The 25,946-nt window shown below is 39.9% G+C and overlaps 1 protein-coding gene across 1 annotated transcript; it reads right to left on the bottom strand.

The window, feature by feature from the left end:
- Nucleotides 1-1,066: 1,066 nt before the first annotated feature.
- Nucleotides 1,067-24,382, bottom strand: ZNF367 (zinc finger protein 367). The gene is made up of 5 exons (XM_059411713.1): nucleotides 23,973-24,382; nucleotides 10,050-10,200; nucleotides 7,415-7,534; nucleotides 6,128-6,266; nucleotides 1,067-3,632 (listed from the first exon to the last, which is right to left on the bottom strand). Exons 1-5 carry the CDS (start codon nucleotides 24,375-24,377, stop codon nucleotides 3,410-3,412), a joined length of 1,038 nt encoding a protein of 345 aa, XP_059267696.1. The 5' UTR covers nucleotides 24,378-24,382; the 3' UTR covers nucleotides 1,067-3,409.
- Between the last annotated feature and the right edge of the window lie 1,564 nt (nucleotides 24,383-25,946).

Raw genomic sequence — 25,946 nt, 5'->3', positions numbered from 1 at the left:
CTGTCTTCAGAGTCCTGGGATGGAGGGCCACATCGGGCTCTCTGCTCGACAGGGAGCCTGCTTCCTCCTCTCTCTCTCTGCCTACTTGTGATCTCTGTCAAATAAATAAATAAAATTTTTGAAAAACAAAACAAAACGGGGTGCGCCTGGGTGCCTCTGTCGGTTCAGCAGGTGATTCTTGATCTCAGCTAAGGTCTTGATCTCAGTCTTGAGTTCAAGCCCTGCCCAGCATGGAGCCTCCTTAAAAATAAATGGATGCAATGAAATAGAAAATAAAATCATATTCCAGCTGAAACAAAATCTCTGAACTTAATGTCATTTTGGATAATTTCCTTTAAAAAGATCAATTTAGTTTCCAGTGAGTCTCCAAATAAGTTTTGGCTGCAAAACAGTAAACTCACTTCTAGTAACAGCTTTAATCATATTTCCATTTAATTTGCTTCTACAATACACATACGTCCAGGATCTGAAGTGACTGTCCAAATCTCATCCTAACTCTGTTTAAATCACAACTCACACTGAAGAGTTGCGTGTGAAATTCTTTTGCTTAAAGCCTAGACAAGCTGAACCTTGCCTATTGCAAGTACATAACTAAAGATAACTTATGACAAAATTAAACCAACTTGCTTGACTCTATAGAAAGTAAACAGGCCCCCAAGTGGCTTCTCAGGGAGGTGACCACACTCAACACATCCTGAATATAAGTGAAATAAAATCCCAGTCCCTGATCACCCTTACCGTAAGGCCTAGAATGGAGCTGATCCCTACCAGTGTATTTTTAACACTGTTAACAATGAACCAAATGAGGAAGTTAAATTAATATGTACACTCTAAAAGGCTATAATTTTAAAGTAGGAAAAAGCAATTCATACTATGATTTCACTATGCTAAGCAGATGCCTAAAAGGAGACTGGAAATGAAATATAAAAACACCAAATAAGAATATGGGAGGATATAGGATTGTAGATGACGTTTCTACTTTTTTAACTTTTTTATATTATGGTCATCATACTGTTGATAGGAAGACAAAGCATAAAGGGTTCAAGAATGAAAATGTACTTTAAACTGTAAATTAAAATAAATTTTTATTCAAAGCATCTTTTAAAATTACAGCATGTTTATTCTTATGCTGTTACCTCTGCCAAACTACAACTGAGCCATATGAAGCATAAAACACTTCAAAAATTTGAATGTAAACCACATTTTTAAAACAAAAAGCAGTCTTAACACACCTCAAATTTTAGATGCCAATGTATTTTGTCCAAGTATATAGCTTATATCAAAAAAGAACATTTTAAATATTTCTATAGTAAGTAGTTATAATTTCTTAAACTTCCAATTATACAAATAAAAAATGTTTGTGAATATAACTATTATAGTTGACAAAAGCTGACCAGAAAAACAAACAAACAAAACCTCTTACTTTTGAAGGCCTTAAATTTTATTATTCATGAATTGGGAAGTATTTGTATTTTTTAATACAAGTTTACTGCCCTTTCATCTTTAGGTAAGTTCATCAAATTTTAAATTTCCCAAGACTGATGAGTGTTGCTTTTCATAGTTCATTTAAGTTATATTTGAGAAAAAATTCTAGAGAAAATGCTGAAACCTAACCCATGAAAATTCCGATGCTATAGTCTCTCTTACTGTGCTTATAAGTGCTCCAAGTTAAAATGCTATATACCAGATTACAAACAAAATTCTTAGACCATTACAAATATAAATTCTCTTATTACAAAAAAAAAAATCCCTCAAGATTTGTAATTTACTGTACAGAGGAATTACATTTTTAAAGTATGTCCTCATTCATACACATTATTTGTTACTATCATCTTTCACACTTTTGCCTCTTTCCAAGACATTTACATACCACCCCTTCCCCACGGCTACGTATTTCAAACTACCTGTGTACTGCAACACACTGGAATTTTTGGATAAAGAAGCCTACATTTTAGATAATGTTTAAACTACATCCATAGGCTACTACTTCAAAAAAGAAAAAAAAAAGGCGCTGGAGAGCCCTTATTCCCCTCTATTACTCTGACGTTTACTCCAATTAAGCAATCTATCAAATTACCATGCTATGCATGTCATTTAGTTTCTGCGTAAACAAACGCTTAAATGATGGAGGTTTATGCCTATACATAAAGGAGGTGAACTGCTCAGGTCTTAATTTTTCTCTTTATGCTTCAGTACATAAAGTGGTATTTAAAAACTTCATCCATTTGGAAAAATGGCTTAAAACCACCACACAAGTTAACACACTTGCAGTTGAAACTATTCCAGAAACCTAGTTATTTGAGTAGCTACTATTTTCTGCAGTGTTTAACTGATAACTAAATTTAGTGAACACAAAATAGCTTGGCATGTTATTCTGAAGTAAAGCAAGAAGGTGGCTTTATGCACTGAAAATATAAATAGGAGGCTTCCATTTGCTAATAATTCTAAACAAGCAGTACAATTAAAATTTAGTGTTTGCTAACAAAAGATCTAAAACTTCACTACAGAACCACCCTGTAGATGTCCCTTTTATTAATAAAATCCAAGTGCCAAATCTCATTACAGGGCCCATAATATTAAAAAAAGTAAAAAAAAAAAAAAAAAAAACAACAATTACCAAGTTATCTAGACTTTGCAAGATTAATCACTCAATTTCAGCAAATGAGAAACATGCAATGTGCAAAAGTTCCCAAGTTAACATAATAGGGATGCCAAGTGCTTTTCAAACCTAAATATCATAGTGAATTGTAAAGCCTCAGAAAGATAGAATAAGACTGATAAGACTCCAATTCCGAAAATTCTTAACTACCGTGCATCTTACCAAGATCCTCAAAAATCTCTTCTTCCAAAGTCCGTAACTTAGAATGTCTTCCAAAATAGTCAGTTTTCCACTTTTCATTAGGCACACTATTTTGCAATTTAAAAATACGTATCTTACACACATATCTTATACTTTCTGGCTTGCTTCAGTGTTTACAGTATTGTTAAACATACTAATATACATCGTTAAAAATGATCTTATAAATAATCTATTTCAACGTTCTTTGGCTACATGTACCATTCTGTTTTTTCATACAAGTGTCTTATTCAGAAAGTGCTTCCTGTGAGAACTGCTTCCAATGAATGCATTAAACTTGCAAAATCTAGCTTCCCACAATATATCCTTTTCTACCCTGTACTAGAAGTCCCATATTTACAAAATATTTTAAACTTTACAACAAATCCATTACCATATAAAAAAAAGTGCAATTCTCTCTCACCCCATATTATGGGGCGATGACATTCTTCATAAATTTCTACAGAATAGCAGCCTATGATAAGCAAATAAGGTGCTTAGCTTATGCCCAAGGATCTACTTTTTAAGTACGCTGGGCAGTACTTTTGTACAGTGGAAGAGTCAGTGTTCAGGCTACTGGCGGAGTGGTGCTCCAGTCAGGTTGGCGAGCTCTATGAGAGCAAGGGCGCCGTGCAGGCGCTCCCGCTGCTCCTGCAGCCGGCGCTGGGCACCACGCTTCTCGTCGTCCTCCTCATCAGACTGAAGGTACTCCAGAGGGTCTTGCTGCTCCTGATCCGCCTTCTGAACGAGCTTTCCTTTCAGGGTGGGGGCACGCTGCTCTCTCGTTTCCCAATACCTATATGAAATGCATGCACATTAGCTGTATGTCTACACAACCTTTTCAAATGTTTATTTTTCTTTTGATTCTTTACCACAGTATTATTTTCTGTGTTTTAGTTTATAAGGCTATAAAGCAATTTCACACATACTACATGTATTTCCCATTATAGAGGGAAAAGTTCAGGGTCCAAAAACTGAGGGACTTGCTCAGATTTCCAAAAATCAAAAATGGGCAGTTCTGGGTCTTCTACTCCATTCCCTAGTCATGGGTTTTTGCCAAAAAAGGATAGCTGCTTTTAAGATCAAATGTGAAGTGGATTACCGTAAAATACACAATAGTAGAACAAATATTATTTGTCACTTGTACCTCAATAAAGAAATAAACTTTAAAAAAAAGTAGACTAATCATTAGAAACCTATTTATCCTATTCACAGAGGGATGGTGACTTCTGCTAGAGGTAAGTATGAGAAACTTGAAACCCACAGAATATGATAGATTAGTATCTATGACACATAGAACTAATTCAAAAATTTAAGAGACATCACCATTTTTCTATTACATAGCTGACTGATTAATTCCCTAGAAAAAATAGAAAAAATGTTCCACCTTGAAGTAAGTGAAGAAAGGTATATTTAAAGAACAATAGCACTCATACAAAAATGTCCCATACAAAGACTTGTATATTTACATAGCTTTATTTGTAATACAGCAAACATAATGCATAGACTTGTCGAATCACTATATTGTAAACCTGAAACTAATGTAACAATGAGTGCCAACTATACTTCAAGGAAAAAAAAAAACACTAAACTGAAAAAAAAAAAAAATGAACTACAGATACAGTCCACAACGTGGATGAATTCCAAAATAATTACATTGAGTAAAAGAAGCCAGATAACAGAAGTACATACTGTATGACTCCATATGTATAAAAATTTAGAAAATGCAAACTAGTATACAGTAACAGAAAGCAGATCATTGTTGTCTGGGGAGCAAGAAAGCAGAGAAGAGCAGGAGTGATGAATTACAAAGAGGCATGAGGGAACTTTTGGAAGTGACCGATATGTTCACCATCTTGACTGTGATGATGGTTTTGCAGGTGTACACATATGTCAAAACATATCAAATTGTACACTTTAAATGTATACGATCTATCATGCGTCAATTGTACCTCAAAACTGTTTTTAAAATCATACACACAAAATTCATACAACTACTAGATTTCAGGAAATCCAGATATCTCAAACTGGAAAAATGTGGTCAATACTCAAGGCATTAAAAAAAGACATGCAAACAGTTCAGCATGACTTGAAGGACAACTAGGAACAGAGAATAGCAAAGAAGCTTAGCAAGGTTGGCAGGGACCAGGCAATCAAGGACTTCAAATGCCATAATAAAGGGTTTAGACTTTACACTGAGTAGAATCCATCAGTCTGTCGCTGAGTAGATGGGAGAAGGATAAAGGCAAAATGACCAAGAGGTTTCTGACTTGGACAAAATTAGAGTTAATGGGGCAGCAGAAGTCAGGCAGGAGGAAGGAGGGAGGAAGTGATGCAGTAAATAAGACAAAGGTAATGGTTCCCCAAGTGGAGCTTGCGGTCCAGCAGGGAGGATAGACACTGAACAAATAAATGTGTGATGAAGGTGTGGAAAGAGAAAACACAGTGTGTTGTAAAAGCTTCTATTTAGTTGGCCTAACCTTGTTTGTTCTTGGGGTTAGTGAGCGGGTTAGGGAAGAACTTCCTGAAGCGATGTATGACCCCAGTAAGAAAAGAAGAAAGAGCAGAGTGGCTAAATGAAGAGGAAAGCAGCATTCTGGGCAGAGGGAGCCCGCAGCAGAGGCCTGGGAGCCACAGTGTGAGTGGTGCTGACACACAGGAGGCCAACGAAGCTGAGGACAGGTGCATTGCCAGGGGAAGGCAGAGCTACCGCAGAGGGATTCCAGACTTTATCCTAAGTGCAGAGGAATCTGAAGAAGTAGGAGGGTCCCAAACAGCTCATGCTGGTTTGTACACAAAAAACGACTTCTCAAATCAAAATACCTTTGGAGAAATTTTTTTTTATATACTGTCCCCTTGTTGCCATTCAAAAAAATATTAAGCTGGGTGCTTAATATTAAGCTTTGTAGAACTTTACTTTAGAAGAACCTCTAGCCTGTATCCCAGTAATAATCAGCACATATGTGATACAAAGAAAAGGAAGACAGGCTGCACTGTGGAATACAATACACATAAAACATTCTTAGAAAATGAAGAAAATTCTTGCTTTTATAATAAATTGTGGGCTGGGCACCCAGACTAATTAGTATCATGTATTTGTTGTCTATCACACACCAGATCCTCGTGCCCCTCCTAGCAATTCTGCAGTTTAAGGAAATAAAGCACTATTTCATGTTACTTTATAAAATGTGTACAAAAGCAACTTATTTAAAATGAGAGAACTGTCGAAGCTCCCCCCATCAACCCATGTGCTAGGCGGTATTCTGCAGTGGAGTGCAGAGAGAACCTTACTTGGCCAACCACTCGGCGGCAGCCTGGTTGTCCACAGCCTGGTGCTTACTGAGAGCATCTGTGGGCTCCTCCCGTTTCAGCCTGGCATAAGGGTGCTTCGGACAGTGGCGGTTTGCATGGGTGAATCTGCTTAGGCAGCCTTCAAAACATAGAGGGAAACACTAATCAGAATCGGGACATCCAGCAGACATGGAAAATGTTCAGTTTCCCTGGTATCCAAGAAAAGTAAATGAAGACCATGGGATTTCGCATTCTATAACTTGGAGGAGGAGAAAAAAAGAAAAACCACCCTACGGGGAAGCAATTCCTTCACCTCTTAGTCATGGCAACATAAATCCATCAACCCCACCAGAAAGTGATTTATTAACAAAAATGGTCAAAACCTCTGACTTAAGAATTCCCTTCTTGGAATCTATTGTAAGGAAACATTCCAAAAGATGAATAAAGCTGTATTGAGCTTTATTTTAGCTGAGGAAGCCGTGCCTCTCAGCTTTTTGGCAATAAATGAATTTTGAAAACAAACACTCAAGGGCAGCTGGGTGGCTCAGTGGGTTAAAGCCTCTAACTTCGGCTCAGGTCATGATCTCGGGGTCCTGGGCTTGAGCCCCGCATCCGGCTCCCCGCTCTGTGGCGAGAGCCTGCTTCTCCCTCTCCTTCTGCCTGCCACGCTTTCTACTTGTACTGTCTATCTCTCTGTCAAACAAATAAATAAAAATCTTTAAAAAAAAAAAAAAAAGAAATTGTGATATGATTTAGAAAATCACTTATGAAAAGTGGTAAGAAATTACTAACAGTGGTACTAAAGTGGTAAAACCTCCCCCTTTATTGAAAATTTAGACAATGATGTGCTTCCTTCAATTTAATAGTTACAAAGTTTAAAACCAAAATAAAACCCTACCATAAAGCCTGTATTTACTTTTATAGATCTTTCTACCACCTCTAACTGAATATAATATTATTTTTTTAAGTAATCTCTCTGCCCATCATGGGGCTCAAACTCCCAAAGCCAAGAGCAAGAGTCACATGCTCTGCTGACCAAGTCAGCCAGGTGCCCCCTGAATACACTGTTTTTAACTGGCCTTGAAGATTTTCATCTAAAAAGAGTATTTTATTTACAAATCAATCATTTCCCAGAAAATGAGCATGGAACACAATTTAGAAAGAGAGCTTATGATGTTTTATAAAAGTTAATCAAAATCTCTCCTCCTAAAAAAACCTCAAGTAAAAGATAATTTCACTTTTAACTCAAAACCAGTTATTACATAAACCTTACTCTTAACACCATACCATTTTCTGAACAAACAAAAGGTTTCTCTCCGGTGTGAAGACGCTGATGTGTTTTGAGCTGTCCACTTTGAACAAAGGCTTTTCCACAGTCTGGATAGTCACACAGATAGGGTCTCTCACCTAAGTAGACAAATATCATGTATTATTTCTGAGACAATAAAGTGAGAAGAGAAAGGGACAGACACTCAACCTCTGTATAGGTCATGACTCCAAACAACAACCAAACCTGTCACAGCCTCTACAAAGCTGCAAGGATTAATGCTAACAGCAGCACTTCCATGCTACCAAGCAGCTTTCCACAGGGAAGCACAGAAAGAATGTTCTTGGACCTTGAGCTTTTAGGTTCCCACATGGAAAGTCCTGAGGTTATCTTTGGCTTATCTGGTCATTTTTCTCCCCATGATCCAAATCCCTAGGTCTCCCACACCTGCTTAGCCCTCCCACCCGGAAGGAACCCTAGTGGACCTCTACTACTTGCACATCACTTCTGGAGGGCATGCCATGGAACACACTTGCTTTTATTATATGAACTACCCCCTAAATCACTGCAAACTCTAATGCACTCCCTGAACAAGTGAAAATGATCTGCTGACTTTCAGTGGTCCCCTAATAACTGCACTATAGCTACTGGGTTAGAGGGCTGAGTTTATCTTTACTTCACTCCTGACATTCGTTCATTCCATAAGGCTGTTCGTCATCTCATTCTACTTGAAAATCCAATCTTCTCTGCCCATTCAAGTCTTTTCAGTGCTGTAGGCTCTCAGTGACTTTCCTCCTACCTCCCTGTCACCTCCAAATAACTGAACTATGTTTCCCTTCGCAAACTTAGTATCCACTGTTGTTTATGTATCCCGGCACTCTCCTGATACAAAGATGTGTACGACTTTGTACTCCATTGCAATTCGTACATACAACACAGTGCTAGGCTTGAGAAAGTAGCTTGAAAATCTTCTTCAACCATAATTAAACTTTTTTTTTTAAATATTTCTTTGATTAACAATTATGCACTGGTCCTTCCCAAATGATCCAAAGAACACTAACAAGTCCTCCCTAGTGTCTCATTATTTAGAAATGTAGTAAATGATTATGATAGTTAAACACAAATTAATAAAACACAAGATACAGGGAGTTATTTAAGATAGTAAGAGAAAAGTCTCTTACAAAGTGTTTACATACTGGCGCTTGGCCATACCATGCAGATCTTGGGCTCAGTTCTCTCGTGTACAACATAGCAGGCCAAGGACTGAAAGCACTGGGGTGACACATGGTAGATTGGAGGTTGATCAGGCCTGAGCCTCAGGGGTCCTATCGTTATGCCACAGGGTCCTGAACCTTAAATGCACAAGCAACACATACTCTATGGCCTGTGAACCAGTTATTTGGGGATATTTCAGACTAATTGGATTTTTAAAAATCTGAAAAATTCTCAAATTCTCAAAACCAGATATTTCATTTAGTAATGGTTTTACTGAATTGTACCTAAAGTCCAAACCTCTTGGCCACCTTAGTTTTAAAATAATTCAAAATTAAAACTTTACCCTTTTTCAGGGATTTGGCTAAGAAAACTATATTCTAGCATATTATTAAAATGCATCTTTTCAAAAACAAAAAGCAAAACCAGGTGGTGACCATAAACACAGTGGAAAAAAAAAAGGCAACTAAGCCTTAAAAGCCCAAGCTCTAGACTAGTACTGCCCAATAGAAATGTAATGTGAACCACTTCTAGTAACCACATTACAAAAGCAAAAAGGAACAGGTGAAATTAATTCTGATAATATATTTTATTTACCCCAATATATCTGAAATATTATAATTTCAATATGTAAACAAGATCAAAGTCATCCAAGTTTATTCTTTTTCATATTAAGCACATTTTACACATGCTGCCCCTCTCAATTAGACTAGCTAAATTTCAAGTGCTCAAGAGCCACATGTGCTATTGTATTGGCAGCTGTTACCCTAGACCCAAGGGTGTGGGAGGTTGTAAGGCAGTGGTCATTGCTTTTTTCAGTGCCTCAGTTAACTCATCTGTAAATTATTAAATGCCATTATTAGAACCAAAAGCCTCCTTCTCCGGGGCCAACTTTCTCTATGGAAAAAACAAGGGCCCTCTCTTTATTTCCTGACTCCTATCCAGTATTTAAAATATAAGTACAGTGTGTCGGCACAAAGAGAGATATGTGATAGTCCTGGGATAGTTACCTACAGCACATTTAATTCTGAAAAATTATATTTCACCTTAGATTAGATGGCTAGGCCAAACATTCTGATGGCACACTGAAGATTCTAGAAATTCTGCTAGACACTTGACATATGGTGTTTTAGTATTTGGCCTACAAGTCAGTTTTAACAATTATATAGACAGCTAAAGGGCATATCAAGTAAAATTCAGGCAGGTAGAATGACAGAACTAAATTTAGCAGTAACATTCCTATGACCACTAGATTAATTACCATGATACCTTTAGAAATCACATGGTACCAGTGTTGAGAAAACCATTTCTTCCTACCAAAAAAGAAATGGACTATACAATGCCTGTTTGAAAAAACTTCACAATAAGGAAATGTAAGGCAACTAAAATACTAATAGGCCCAAATATCAAATCAGCTTTAAGTATTACTTTTACTTAACTTACCTGTGTGAGTCCTTTTGTGAGCCTGGAGCGATTTCTCCCGTGGAAACACCCTATTACAGATGTTACAACGGATTCTGCTGGATGAATGCTCTCCTTCATTTATTAGATCCCGGACAGTATCTGCTCTGGGTCTGCCACGTCGGATTCCATCCTATTAACAATTTGTATAAACATTAATGTAATTTCCTGGATCCATTCATTAAAGTAAAATATCACAATAAATCACTTTTAAAATTGTTGAGTGACATCAGTGAAAATGGTAGAGTAGGTAGTTCTAAAGCCCCGTCCCACCACAGATCACTGAAAAATCGAACAAACTGTCAAAATCACCTTTATCACAACTCCAGAAAATAGTTAGAGATTTACAGCAACTCAGTCAACACTGAATCGAGAAGCACGCAACGTGAAACAGTAGGAAAACTTTGCAGCATTTTTACTGCTTGTCCTTGCCTCTCCCTGGGGTCCACAGTAGGCTTAAAGAGCCTTCATTCTCAATATGAGAACTTAGTCCCTGGCTACAGGGAAAGTAAAGCAGACCTGATTCTAAAAGTATTTGGTTTGTCTGTCTTGACCTGACAGCTACTTAAAGAACCAACACAAAGTCTTTTGTCTTTGCTTTGCCTAATATAGAACTCTCTTAGGTCAGAAAAGCAGTTAAACAGAGAGCATTGCTCAAAAACCTTATAAGGTTGAGGCACCTGGGTGGCTCAGTGGGTTAAAGCCTCTGCCTTTGGCTCAGGTCATGATCTCAGGATCCTGGGATGGAGCCCTCCATCTGGCTCTCCGCTCAGCGGGGAGCCTGTTTCCCCTGTCCCCTCTGCCTGCTTGTGATCTCTGCCTGTCAAATAAATAAATAAAATCTTTAAAAAAAAAAAAAAAAGAATATGCATGACTGAAAAACAAAAACAAAAAAACCTCATAAGGTCAATAGTAACTTGTTGTCCCCTGGGGCAAAAGATTTCAATTGAGACAAAAGGACACATCAAAAGCCTGGGAGGAAAAGCTGGAAAGAGTTTCTTTGGGAAATTAGGGCATTGAAAACTGCCCTGGTATCCTAAAGATAAAAATTAAGAAAGCCACACACTTAGGGCAGGAAGCATGCTCAGAAAAGACCTGATAAGACCCTAAGTTTTCACCTCTGACTGATCCTCTGCTAGGCAAAAGAAGGAAATGAAGTCTAAGGCAGAGTTGTAATGAGTCTAAGCACTGAAAAGAGAGCTATAACACAGAGCCATTTCTGCAAAGTCAAGAGTTTCTTCCCTTTCAATTTTTGGCTCCAGGCATTCAAGAAAATCTCTAGCAATGTTGAGCTGACTATAAGCTAATGAAACAGCAATTTAGATAACAGTCACAACAAAGAATAGAGTTTACAAAAATAGTTTAGAAAATTCACAAAACAAATATTTACAACCCACAGGACACAACAAAAACAAACTTTGAGGGAGAAGAATCTGTTTTCCAGAGTCACCACATTACAATAGTCAAAACATCCCATTTTCAACAAAACGTTAATAAACATGTAAAGAAATACACGTATGGTCCATACATAGGAGAAATTAATAGAAACACACCATGGGGAAGTAGACACTGGTCTTACTAGACAAAAACTATGGTCTTAAATATGCTGAAAGAGGTAATGAAAACCATGGATGGACAAAGGAAAAACAGGAGAACACTTTCAACAAACAGAAAATATAATAAGGAAACAAATTAAAAGGGCTCCTGGGTGACTCAATCGGTTGAGCATCCAACTCTTGATTTTGGCTCAGGTCATGATCTCACCATCTTGAGATCAGGCCCCACATCAGGTTCTGCATTTAGCAGGGAGTCTGCTTGAGATTCTTTCCCTTTGCCCCTTCCCCTGCTCACTTGCTCTCTCTCTAAAATAAATAAAACTTTTTTTTTTTTAAAGAAACAAATTATAAAATGAAACCAAACAGAAATTCTGGAGCTAAAAATTACAATAAACAGAATGGAAAAAATTCACTAGAGAATTTGAGTGGCAGATTTGACTGTCAGGAAGAATCAGCAAACTTGAAGACAGGTCAATTGAAAATATCCAGCCTGAGGAACTGAAAGAGAAAAGAATGGAAAGAACCCAAGACACCTGTAGGAAACCAAGGGCTACTAAAACAAAAGACTACTGGGTATCTGGAACTTATAACAGCAGAAATGTATTTCTCACAGTTCTGGATACTGGAAAGGCTAGGATCAAGGCACTGGTGTAGACAGGTGAGGGCCCTCTCCCTGACTTGTAGCTGGCACCCTCCAGCTGTGTGTTCACATTGGAGCTCTCTGGAGTCTTTTTCATAAAAGTTCTAATCCCCTTCAAGAGGGCTCCACCCACCATTAGGTCAAAATGTCAAAAGACAAAAGGCAGAGAATCTCGAAAACAGGAGAAGCAATTCATCAGGTACAAAGAGTCCTCACTAAGATTAACAGCTGATTTCTCAGGAGAAACTATAGAAAGCAGTAGGGTGACATGTTTAAAGTATTGAAAGGAAAAAAAAAAGTCAACCAATAATCTTACATCCAATAAAATTATCCTTGAAAAATGAAAAAGAAATTAAGACATTATCAGATAAACATAAGCGGAGAGTGTTCATGGCTAGTAGACCTACCATACAATAAATGTAAAGGGAGTTCTTCAGGCAGAAATGAAAGGGCACTAGAGAGAAACTCAAAGCCATACAAAGAAATAAAGAACTTTGGTAAGGGTAATTACATAAGTAAACACAAATGCTAAAAGTTTTGTATTTTTGGTTCATAACTCCTCTTTTCCTTCTATATAATTTAAAAGACAAATAAATGCCAGGTGCACCGGACTAGCTCAATCAGAGGAACATGTGACTCATAATCCTCAGGGTCGTGAGTTCAAGACCCACACTGGGGTAAAGATTGCTTAAATATATAAATAGATAAACTTTTTAAAACAAGACAAATGTCAAACATATTTTTTAAATTACAAATCCATGTTAATGAGAACATAATATAAGAAGATGTAATTTGCAATTATAACAAAGAGGGAGAGAGAGAGCTGGATAGGAGCAGAGTTTTTGTACACTATTGTAGCTGAGGTGGTACTAATTCAAAATAGATTGTTTTAAGTCTAAGAGATTAATTGAAATTCCCAGGGTGATCACTTAAAAAAAAAAAAAACCTAAAAAATCAAAATAAGGAAACAAGAATGAAAATAGTATGCTGCAAAGAATAAAATAAAATAAACACAAAGAAGGCAGTAAGAGAGGAATTGAGAAACCAAAGAGGTATAAGACATATAGAAAACAAATAACAAAATACCAAAAGTAAGTTCTTCCTTAACAGTAATCACTTTAAATGTAAATAGCTTAAATTTGCCTATTAAAAGGTAGAAATTAGCAAAATTGATTTTTTAAAAAAATGATCCAACTATATGCTGCCTACAACAGACTTCTTTAAATCCAAAAACACAAATAGGGAAAGGATGGAGGGGCTCCTGGATGGCTCAGTACAGCATGCAATTCATGATCTCAAGGTGGTGAGTTCAAGCCCTACCTTGGGCCTAGAACTTACTTTAAGCGAGAGAGGGAGAGAAAAGCTGGATAAACAATAAAAAATAACAATTGCAAACACTCACTCACCTAACAATAGAGCCCCCAAAATATGAAGCAAAAATGGACAGAAACTAAAGGAGAAGGAGTTCAAAATAACTGGAGACTTTCACTTTTAATAATAGATAGGATGACTAGACAGGTGAACAGAGATACAGAAGACTTGAACAACACCCTAAGCCAACTAGACCTAACACATATATAGAACACTCCACATAAAAACAGCAAAATATGCATTTTTCTCAAGTGCACATGAAATATTCCCCAGGAAAGACCATTTGTTAGCCCACAGAACAAGTACTGATAAATTTTAAAAGACTGAAACCATCCAGTAACTTCTGGGACAAACATGGAATGAAACTATAAATAAAAAACTGAAAGAAAAATGGAAAATTCACAAATAGGTGAAAATTAAACACAGTCTAAACAGCCAGTGGGTCAAAGAAGAAATCACAAGGGAAATTAGAAAATACCTTGACACACATGAAAACAGAAACACAACATATCAAAACTTAGGGGATACAGTTCTTGGATCGGAGGGCTTAATAGATGGTAACAATACCACCCAAAGTGATGTACAGAGTTAGCACTATCCCTATTAAAATTCCAAAGCCTTTTTTTTTTTCAGAAATGGAAAAAGTGATCCTCCAATTCATATAAAACTACAAGAGGCTCCAAATAACCAAAACAATATTTAAAAAGAGCAAAGTAGAAGGACACATATGTCCCTATTTCAAAACTTACTACAAAGCAGTAACAATCAAGACAGTCTGGCTCTGGCAAAAGAAAAGTCACATAGACCAGTGAAAGAGAATTGAGAGGCAAGAAAGAAACCCTCATTTAAGGCAAACTTACTTTCAACAAGGGCGCCAGGAACATTCAATGGGTAAAGAACTGTCTCTTCAACAAACGATTCTGAGATAACTGCACTTCTACATACAAAAGAATGAAGTTGTATCTGTACCTCACATGATATTAAAAAAATTAACTCAAGGGGTGCCCAGCTGGCTCAGTCAGAAGAACATGCAACTCTTGATCTCAGGATAATGAGTTTGAGTCCCACACTGGTACAGAGTTTAATTAAATGAATAAATAAACTTTAAAAATTAACTCGGGGCACCTGGGTGGCTCAGTCAGTTGAGCAGTCAGCTCTTGGTTTTGGCTCAGGTCCTGATCTCCTGCTTAAAGAGTCTCTCTCCCTTTGCCCCTCCCCCTACTCACCTGCACTCTCTCTAAAATAAATCAATCTTTAAAAATAACTAACTCAACGTGCATCATGAACCAAAATGTAAGTGCTAAAACTCTAAAACTCTTCAAAGAAAACAGGGATTAATGTTCATGAGCTTGAATGCAGCAATGGATTCTTAAATATGGCATCAAAAACATAAGCATCGGGGCGCCTGGGTGGTTCAGTCGTTCAGCGTCTGCCTTCAGCTCAGGTCACGGTCCCAGTGTCCTGGGATCGAGCCCCACATCAGGCTGCTTGCTCCGCGGGAAGCCTCCTTCTCCCTCTCTCACTCCCCCGCTTGTGTTCCCTCTCTTGCTCTGCCTGTCTCTCTGACAAATAAATAAATAAAATCTTTTAAAAAAAACAAAAAAACAAAAAAACATAAGCATCAGGGGCACCTGGATGGCTTAGTGGATAAAGTCTCTGCCTTTGGCTCAGGTCATGATCTCAGGGTCCTGGGATTGAGCCCCACATCAGGCTCTCTGCTCAGAGAGCCTGCTCCCCCCTACCCACTCTCTGCCTACTGTGATCTCTCTCTCTGTCAAATAAATAAATAAATTTTTTTTAAAAAAAACATAAGCATCAAAGAATAAATAAGCTGGCCTTAAAGTTATAAAATATTTGCATACCAAAGGGCTTTCTCCAGAAAGTAAGAAGACAACCTTACAGAACAGGGGATTAATATTTGCAAATTATATATCTTATAAGGGTCTAGTACCTAGGATATATAAAGAACTCTTAAGATTTAACAACAAAACGACAAAAAAAAATTTTTTTTAATGGGTAAAGATCGGGTGCCTCTGTCAATTAACCATTGGACTCTTGATTTCAGCTCAGGTCCTGATCTCAGGGTGGTAGGAGTAACCCCCATGTCAGGCTCTGCACTCAGCTGGGAGCTGCTTATGATTTTCTTCCTCAGCCCTTCCCCTGCTCAAAATAAATAAATAAAACTTTTAAAAAAATGGGTAAAGATCTTAAATAGGAATTTCTCCAAAAGAGTTATAGAAATGGGCAGCAAGCTCATGAAAAGATGCCCAAAATCATTAGGGAAAAACAAATCAAAATGAATGAGGTCAATTATATCTCAACAAAGCTTGACAAAAAAATAAAAAAAAAAGGTTTTTAATTTTTTTAAAAGCACAGTTAAGATTACTACCTCACACCAACTTGATTATACTTAAAAAGAGAAATAGGAAATAAAAGTGGTTTTTGGCAGAAAGATAGAGGAATTGGAGCCCTCAAAAATTGCTAGTGAGAATGTAAAGTGGTTCAGCCACTACAGAAAAAAATATTTGAGTATGATATAATGTCATATACATACACATAGCCAATAGCATGGTATTTCTCAACAGAAATGATACATGCCACAGGGTAGCTAAACCTCAAAAATAATATGCTAAATGTAAGAAGCCAAACCAAAAAAGCCATATATTGTATAATTCCATGTAATGAAATATCCAGGATAGTTAAGTACATAGAGACAGAACACAGATTGGTTTCCAGAGACTGCCTGTGGTGGGGAATAGGGACTAACTGCTTAATGAGTACAGAGCTTTCTTTTGAGGTAATGAATATGTTTTGAAACATGATATGTAGGTGGGGGTTGCACAATATTGTGAATTACTAATGTCACTTAATTACACCTTAAAGTGGTTAATTTTAGGTTATATGAATTTCACTTCAATTTTGCTTAAAAACTAAGGAAATCTGAATACACTATGGATGTTAGTTAATAACAATGTATCAATCTGGCTCATTAATTGAAACACATATTCTCTGTTAATGTAAGACATAGGCAATGGGAAAACAGGGTTTGTGATTTATGGGAACACTCTGTACTATCTTAACTTTCCCATATATCTAGAACTAATCTAAAATAAACATTCACAGGATGTCTGGGTGGCTCAGTAGGTTGGGCCGCTGCCTTCGGCTCAGGTCACTATCCCAGGGTCCTGGGATGGAGACCTGCATTGGGTTCCTTGTCCAGCAGGGAGCCTGCTTCTCTCTCTGCCTCTACCAGCCACTCTGCCTGCTTGTGCTCTCTGTATGACAAATAAATAAATAAAATCTTTAAAAAAATAAAATAAAATAAACATTCACTTGGAAAAAAATCTTTCTCATTTCCTAGGTCAGGTTAAATTTTATACGTACAAGTTCTATGAAAAATGATAAAAGGATTATGTACAACTACATTCAAAATGAAAATGCTTTTACTGCCTGCAATATAAAAAACCTAAAGCCTTCCAAATGTTTACAAACAATAGGCCAAAACCTTGATGGATAACAATAAGCTCCAGGAAAAATTCCATTCAATCAATTTTCACTTTGAAAGAAAAGGCCAATCTCAACATGGATGAGTTATCTTATAGGATAAGTCATTTTTAAAAAATTCTTAGATATTAAAATCTATCTCCATAGCAGTCAACAGATGGAAGCAATCTAAATGTCCATTGGAAGATGGATGAAGAAAAGGTAGCATATACAAAACAATGGAAAATTATTCAGCCTTAAAAAAAGAATCCTGCCAATGCACTATAACTTGATGAACCTTAAAAACAACATGCTAAGTGAAAGAAGATATTACAAACACACACACCACAAATTCTATCCGATCCATTTATATAAGGTATCTAATTAATCAAACTCTTAGAAAATAGAATGGTGGTTGCTAGGGACCGTGGGGAAAAAGAAATTCATTCAATGAATACACAGTTTCAGTTTTACAAGATTAATAAGTTCCTGAGATCTGTTACACAACAATGTGCATATAGTTAACACCAAAAAATGATTAAGATGGTAAACTTTGTGGATTTTATTTTTGGTTTTGGTTTTGGTTTTTGCCATCAAAGGAAAAAAAAAGGGAACGTGGAAAGGTACTACAACAGATAAAAATATTCACTGCCCCTCTCCACACTATGTGTAGGTACCAATGAGGTCAACTTGGCCACATCACTTCTTTTGGCCAATAAAATGTGAAAGGAAATTATATGTATGTAAGTAAAAGCCTTAAAAAGCCATCACATCACATATCAAAAATGATAAATCTAGGGCACCTGGGTGGCTCAGTGGGTTAAGCCACTGCCTTCGGCTCAGGTCATGATCTCAGGGTCCTGGGATCGAGTCCCACATGAGGCTCTCTGCTCAGCAGGGAGCCTGCTTCCTCCTCTCTCTCTCTCTGCCTGCCTCTCTGCCTACTTGTGATCTCTCTCTGTCAAATAAATAAATAAATAATCTTAAAAAAAAAAATGATACATCTAATAAGTGGTTACTACCCAAACTTAACACCCCAAAAAACAATCTGGTTAAAAATGGGCAGAGGGGGATGCCTGGGTGGCTCAGGTGGTTAAGCAGCTGCCTTTGGCTCAGGTCATGATCCCAGGGTCCTGGGATCGAGTCCCACATAGGGCTCCTTGCTCGGCAGGGAGCCTGCTTCTCCCTCTGCCTCTGCCTGCCTCTTTGTCTGCCTGTGCTCGCTCACTCTCTCTCCCTCTGTCTCTGGCAAATAAATAAATAAAATCTTTAAAAAAAAAAAAATGGGCAGAGGACCTGATCAGACATTTTTCTAAAGACATACAAATGGCCAACAGACAAATGGAAAGACACTCAACATTACTATTCATCAGGAAAATACAAATTAAAACTACAATGAGATATCATTTTACCCTCATCAGATGGCTAAAATCAAACAGACAAGAAATAACAAGTGTTGGGACGGATGAAGAAAAAAAGGAACACTACTGGTGGGAATGCTAACTGGTGGAGCTACTGTGGAAAAGAGTATAGAGGTTCCTCAAAAAATTAAAAATAGGGGCGCCTGGGTGGCTCAGTGGGTTAAAGCCTCTGCCTTCGGCTCGGGTCGTGATCCCAGGGTCCTGAGATCGAGCCCCGCATCGGGCTCTCTGCTCTGCAGGAAGCCTGCTTCCCTCTCTCTCTCTCTCAATAAATAAATAAAATATTTTAAAAAAAAATTAAAAATAGAATTATTATCTGATCCAAGAATTCCACTATTAAGATATTTACCAAAAGAAAACAAAACACTAATTCATAAAGATACATACAATCAGCATTATTTACAACAGCCAAGATATGGAAGCAACCCAAGTGTCTATCCATAGTTGAATAGATAAAGATGGTTTATACACACACACACACACACACACACACACACACACACACACAGAGGAACATTACTCAGCCATTAAAAAGAATAAAATCTTGCCATCTGCTACAACACAGATGGACCCAGAGGGCATAATGTTATATGAAATAAATGAGAGAAAGACAAATACCATACCATTTCACTCATATGTGAAATTTATGAAACTGTTATGAAACAGATTCTTAAATAATAGAGAACAAACTCATGCTTGCCAGAGGGGAGGTAGATAGGATGGGTGAAAGAGATAAAAGGGATTAAGACTGCACTTATCTTGATGAGCAATGAGAAATGTACATAACTGTTGAATCATTATAGTGCACACCTGAAACTATAATACTGTATGTTAATTATACTTTAATTTTTAAAAAACCTTAGTGGTACAACTCCTGTGCTATGAAAGATCTTTTCCCAGTATTTTTTTTTTTAAAGATTTTATTTATTTTCTTGAGAGGGGAGAGAAACAGCAGGGAGGGGAAGAGAGAAAGAAACCTAAGCAGACTCCTCACAGAGCGTGGAGCCAACATGGGGCTCGATCTCGTGACCATGAGATCATGACCTGAGCTGAAACCAAGAGCCTGATGATAAACCAACTGAACTACCCAGGCACCCTTTCCAGTATTTTTAAATACATAAAAACATACTGTTGCCTCTATTATACTTAGAAATAACTGACTGTTTAATATCAAAATTTTTAGATTATCCATTACTGTTTTCTGTTCCTAGTTAAAATATATTTTTTCAAGCATGTTTAATGGGGGGGGGGGTGGGCATTGAGTATTTTAAAAGTTAACAATTTGACTGCTTCCCAGCTCAAATCATGTATTTGCATTGAGAAATAGAGAGCTAAAAAAAAAAAAAAAAAAAAAATACAGTATAATACAACATCCTAGCCATATACAGGTAAGGCTTCACTGAGTGTATCATTTCAACTGAGAAAATTTAGTAAGGCAAGTAATCATCTGACGCCCTAAATAAATGATTAAAGAGCATCTTCTAACTATACATACAAAAATGAGCTGTGTTAGAGAAGGTCCTTTTCATTTTGGCCTTAGCAATAAAACCATGTTTCTACGTACATTTTAACAAAAACAGAGTGTTAACTAACTCATCAGCAATCAAGTATACCTATAGTCTAATAGACTAATCTTGTCAGGACTGCTTGATGGTTCATAAAACAAAGTAAAGCTAACAAGAAATGCAACACAGGGATGCCTGGGTGGCTCAGTTGGTTAAGCATTCACCTCCTGCTCAGGTCATGATCCCACAGTCCTTGGATCGAGACCTGCATCGAGCCCTGCATCAGCCTGCTGCTCCCCCTGCTTGGGCCCACTCTTCCTCTCTCTCTCACTCTCTGACAAATAAATACATGAAAAAAAATTTTTTAATGCAACACATTTTATTTATTATGTGGCAACTCCTGTGAAATAAGCTACTAGAAAGAAGCAAAATAATTAAATTGCCAAAAATATTGGCATACTTAGGTAAATTTAATTTTTAAGACAGAACTTCAGTACCACTGGAAGGTAGATTAGTGGTTTTCAAAGTGTTTTCTGAAATAATACATGATAAATGTTTTGAGTTTTCAACGTCAATAACTATCTTTAAAAAGTTATTTAATAAAATTTGGGTCATTTCTCAAGCCACTTAGAATAACATACACATTTACTGAGATTTTAGAAAAAGTTATATTCTAACTGGGTATTCATGTGACGATGGAAAAAACTAAAAGTCTTTAACACATTTTTATACAAAGTAAAATTCAAATAAAATGTACAAATGCAACCTAGAAGGAAAAGAAAAACAGGTCTCACAGGAAGGCATATATATCTTGACAAGAAAATGAAAAAAATGTTAATTGATCACTTTTCCCCTTTCAAATTCAGGTTAGATCCAAATACCTTTTGACTTTTATATCTGCTTCCTCATTCTATTCCCCACCTTGTCCTATCTGCACAACTTTCTGAGTCTTAATTTTCATTTGTCTGCTGTATTTTGTGTACCCTCATAAAGCATTTCAGTTGAGATACAATAGGTGTAAATAGTGTGTACTTCTTAAGTCTGCTTTCATCAGCTTGATACAAAAAAAAAAGAATAAACCCCTAAAGCCAATTCACTCATGATATATACATGAACAATATCACATAGGGATTGAGAACAAGGGCTTTGGAAGGTTCCAATCAGTTCTGCCACTTACCATAAGATGTTAACTAAATTTAATCTTGGGGACTCTCTTCTCTAATTCCTCCAAGTTCATATGGTAAACAAGATAATTAAAGAATTCAAAACACAATACAGAGCCCAGCAGTTTGCTATGCCAGGCAAAAAATGATAGCTACTATATTAACATGTTTAACATGGTGCTGACCAAAATTATCTGTATGAATCTGCTATTTGTAAGACTATGTGCGGTGTACAGGGGACCGAAGGAGTTGGTGGGATAGGCAGCTGTCAAGTCCTGAAAAGTATCTGAGGCTATGCACAGAGAAGCCGAACTACACAGGTCCCACAATGAAATAGTAACCTTCTGAACTTAGTCTGAGTAGAGGGTAAAAGGTGCAAAGGCTTGGAAATAACCTATGGCAGAGAGAAATTAGACTTGCTCCCTTCCCTCCCCTCCTGGAATTCTACAAATAAAGAGAAGATAGTGCTAATAATTATACACCAACAGTGCTAAGCAAACTTTTGATGAGGGGCCTAAATAAGTTGGTGGATGACGGATATTCTCCCCACAGGCAGGGGAGGCAGTGTAGAGCAGGAACAAACAAGAGAGCAAGCAAGAGCTCACACTTGATTGTGAGGCTCTCAGATGTTAACACCTCCCCTGGGAGCAGTGGCAACAAATCGACAATAAATAAACACAAATGTTGTCCTTAAACTCACAGCTGTTATCGCCTCTAACCTGTATACGAGAGAAGGGGCTAGGAGAAAACAGGTTACTGGTCACCCATCTTTCCATAAAATAAAAATTCAGACAGCACCATTCACCCATGATGCATGTAGAGATAAAGAACTACAACTAGTTTAGAGAAACAAAACAAAGTAAAGTAGGATGGAACACTCTATCTTTAGAGTGTGCTGATCACAAATGAAACTGGTTAACATCCTTAAATAAAGGTATATACCACACCTTTCCCCTCAAGAAGGGAAAGCTAAATGAATGAATTTTTAGAGCTGTAGCTCAATTTCTTGTATTAACTAAAGAACAAGTTAAAATCAATTTATCCAGTAATTCTGAAATATGACTATGAGGAGAAAAAAGGTGAAATATAAACCAGACTTTTTGAATTTCTGGTATATTTTACCTCTGAGAAGAGGCAGACAACAAAGAATTAAAATTCAAACCCATGCAGTGTGTGAGCAACTTTTATGCAAGGTGTATGAAATTAAGTTTTTTAGGCCAAAAAGAACATACTTATAAATTTCATTCATCTATTATATATAATCCAAAATTAATTATTATTATTATTTGTAAAATAGTAAATGCAAAATCTTCCACAATTATTTGTGCATGTATGCTTTTATGGTTCTTAATGATAAAACCTAATTTTTTAAAAAGCTAACACAGGAAAATATCTAGACTACCCAGCAATCTTACTAAGCCATCTTGCTACCTAGCAACAGTGATTATTTCCTTCACAAACTAATTCAGCTCTGTTAGAACTAAAAGTACACTGCTTGTTCTTTCAAATTTGTTTCAAATTTTTACTGAAGTGCCCTTCAAGAGCTGAAAGGGTGTCAAAGAACAGTTTAATAACTTTGTAGTTCTTTCACATTATGCCGCTAGTAACACATATCAATTTCCTCAGGGCTCAAAACACATGGAGTTTCAAAATCTTTGCTACTGCAAGTAAACCTGTTTCAATTTATAGATACAATATTTACCAATATAGGCACTTATCCACTGATTTATCTGTAGTCAACTACTTTTCTGACACAGCCATTTAACAAATAGAACGTGAATATTAATCTTATATTTGCACAATTCATTCATTACACAAGTTTACCAAACACTTTTATTCAGTATTTAGAATGTGCATTATTAAAGTTCAACAGTCTTCCAGAGAAAGCGATTCCCTTCCTCTAGGAGGTCACGGTCTATAGAGATAACTATATTTCAGCAGAGAAGCACTTTGAATACATGCTTCAGGATCAGGAGCCACAAACACTCGACCATAGTCCCAGCTCTCCCATTACCTAGCTGTACGACCTTGGGGAGGTCCCTTCACCAATCCCTCTAATGCTTAGTTGCCTGATCCGTAAAGTACAGACTTGAACCAGAACCAGGTAGTCACATCTTTCCCAGCTCTAAACAGCGTGAGAGTGCGGGCAATTCCGGGTTAACGACAACAGCGTCCCAGTCCACTGGGTGCTCTCAACAATAGACAAGCAGTACGCTGGATGAACGAACGGCAGAGAATGCCCAACTTCTGCTGAAGATTCCCTTAAGCCCCTTCTCGCTCTTCGGCCATCTCTGCAGGGCATCTTTAGTAAGGCCGGGGTATCTGCGCTGATGCAGCCGAATCTAAGCAAATCCCTCCCTTGCTGCACCTACAGGAACAGCTGAAGGCTCGCAGCCCCTCCAACCCTTCTCCAGCCAGACAGGACTCAGCGGTCAAACGAGCGTTGGTACAACAGAAGACCTGCCTGCTCGGCGACCCCAGACTGAGCGGCAGCTCACTGCACCTGCTGCTGAGGGGCCTCGGGTCAGCCCGCCTCCCCTCCGCTCGCGTCACGTGACCGCTGCCCCGCCTCCACCCGCGGGGACCCGATTTTGGCGCGCGGCAGTGACGTAAGCGTCCTGTCACCCGCCTCCGCCCCCGCCAAGGCCGGAGCGACCTCACGTTTTAAACTCGGCCCCGCCCCACCCGCCGCCGGCTCCCTGGGCGCGCCGTTAACGGGCCCTGGCTGCCCCGCGCCCCGCCCGCCCGCCCGCCCGCGCCGCTCACCTTGAGGTGGCCGCTGTCTGGGCTGCTCGCTTCCTCCTCGTCCTCACCTCCCGAAGCGGCGGCGGAGGCTGCGGGCGGGGGCGCGCCCCGGCCTCGGAGCCCCGGGTGCTCCGCGGCTGCGGGCAAGGCGGCCGAGGAGGCGCCCCCCGCGGCCCCGGGGCTGAGCGTCACATTGTGCGCGTTCTCGCCCCAGCGCCACGGATACACCATGAAGTCGCTGAAGCCGGGGCTGGTGGGGATGAGCGGCGGCGGCGGCTCCGGCTCCCCCCCGCCGCCGCACGTGGGCTTGATCGGGGTCGTCCTGATGACCGACACCAGCACTCGCTTTGGGGAGTCGTGGCAGAAGATGACGGGCGGCGGCTGCGGCGGGTTGTCCGCCATCGGCCCCTCCATGCCCCGGATCATCGCCCGATCAGCAGCTCCGGCAGCCGCACTCCCTGAGCCCCGGTCTGGCCCTTCGCTCCGCTCTGCCGCGCTGCTCCCGAGTCGCCGGCGCTCAGTCCCGCCGGCTCATGGCTGGCGGACGTTTCCCGGAATCCTCTTGCGCGGCTGCCAGCGAAGGAGCGGCGCGGCTTGGCCGGCCCTCGGTGGCCAGCGCCAGACCCCAACCCTGGGTCAGGCCGCCCTCGGCTCTTTGTACTCCCCAACGCAACTGCTGCGGCGGGAAGCTGCGGGCAGCCTTCCTTTCGGTGACAGGAAAGCAGGACGTGCTGCGCCGAGCCCCCGAAAATAACAACCTGCCGCCTGGGTCACTGCTTCGGCTTTTCCCGCGTTACATTTCGCGCCTGGGCGGAACCAATCACCGCGAGGCCCCTGCCCGGTGGCCGCATCGCGAGTGACAGGTCGCGCGAGCCAATGGCCGGGCCTGGACTTCTTTCCAGTCGAGGGAGGCGGAGCCGAGCCTGCGCGCGGGTCCTTTCTGCCACGCCATTGGTCGCCGTTCTTGTATTTTTTTCTGCCTCGAGGGCCAACTGCGTTCGAAAACTCGCGGGGAGCGCGCGACAACGGCAATCGCCCAGACACACCCGCCAGGAGCCCCGCCTCCACCGTCCTTCTGCGCGGGTTGTCAGTGTCGGGGGTGCGGGCAGGGCCGGGAGGCAAGAGAGTCGCTCATTGGAGGGGCGTCGGCAAGGGGGCGAGGCCGGGTGGGTGGGGGAAGGGGAGAAGGTCGTTGGCCGGCTGTGGCGCGCGCCCCGCGGCCCCGCCCGTCAGTCCCGCCCGCCAGTGGCTGTTGGGCCGCTGTTCCCGCGCGCCTGGAGTTTAAAGGGCTTGGGCCCCCAGCCGCCCGCCCCGCCACGGGTTCTGCGGGACCCAGGCCTCCCTTCTGCGCGTCTCTAGGAGACGTCCAAAGGTGCCTAGTTTCCTAGCCGGTTCCATCTGCCAAACCGTTGACTTCGCTGATCCTGTCCGCGCCCCGCAGCTTCCCCCGCGACCCCAGACTGGGGTGGGCATTTGCCCTAGCCTTCGCCCTCCCGGTGTTCGGTTCCCCCTCAATAAATGGCGTAATTAAAGAAGCGGTTTCCAGAGTCTCCAGGTGCTGTCCACAGTGCGGAGGGGACATGAACGCAGCATGCCTCCGCTCTCACACCCGGGACTGACGCCCCGAGGACCCCTGCCCTCTTCTGAGGCTGTTTTCACGTTATCCCGGAGCCTGCCTTCATTCTCGCGTCTGGTAGTCTGACCCATGGAGCGCCGGTGGGGCTCAGAAGCACCGCGCAGCAAAGGATGGGGCAAAATGAAATGTCCAGCCTCATAGTCACTAGAATGAGAAAGAAGACTGTGTCTGTTTTGTTCTTTGACGCATTGCCAGGGCCCAACCTGACTCACGGTGAGCCTTCAATAAATATTTGTTGAATGAATGAATGAATGAATATCCAATAGTTAGGGTTACAGTTGGTAATTAAATTGGAACATGCCTATATAATAGGTTGCTGTGCAGTGCGTGTGGGAGAGAGACACACAAATACACAGCTA

Source organism: Mustela nigripes, chromosome 9, assembly GCF_022355385.1.
Source record: "Mustela nigripes isolate SB6536 chromosome 9, MUSNIG.SB6536, whole genome shotgun sequence".
Lineage (NCBI taxonomy): Eukaryota > Metazoa > Chordata > Mammalia > Carnivora > Mustelidae > Mustela > Mustela nigripes.
This window is presented reverse-complemented; position numbering and strand designations above follow the sequence as displayed.

What these genes read in the sequence shown, in the direction of transcription:
- ZNF367 (XM_059411713.1), bottom strand. Translation starts at nt 24,377, where the DNA reads ATGATCCGGGGCATGGAGGGGCCGATGGCGGACAACCCGCCGCAGCCG. An exon ending in CAGACAGCGGCCACCTCAAG is followed by an intron (nt 10,201 to 23,972) that starts GTGAGCGGCGCG and finishes AATTGTTAATAG; the next exon opens with GATGGAATCCGACGTGGCAG. An exon ending in GCCGCCGAGTGGTTGGCCAA is followed by an intron (nt 3,633 to 6,127) that starts GTAAGGTTCTCT and finishes CATTTCATATAG; the next exon opens with GTATTGGGAAACGAGAGAGC.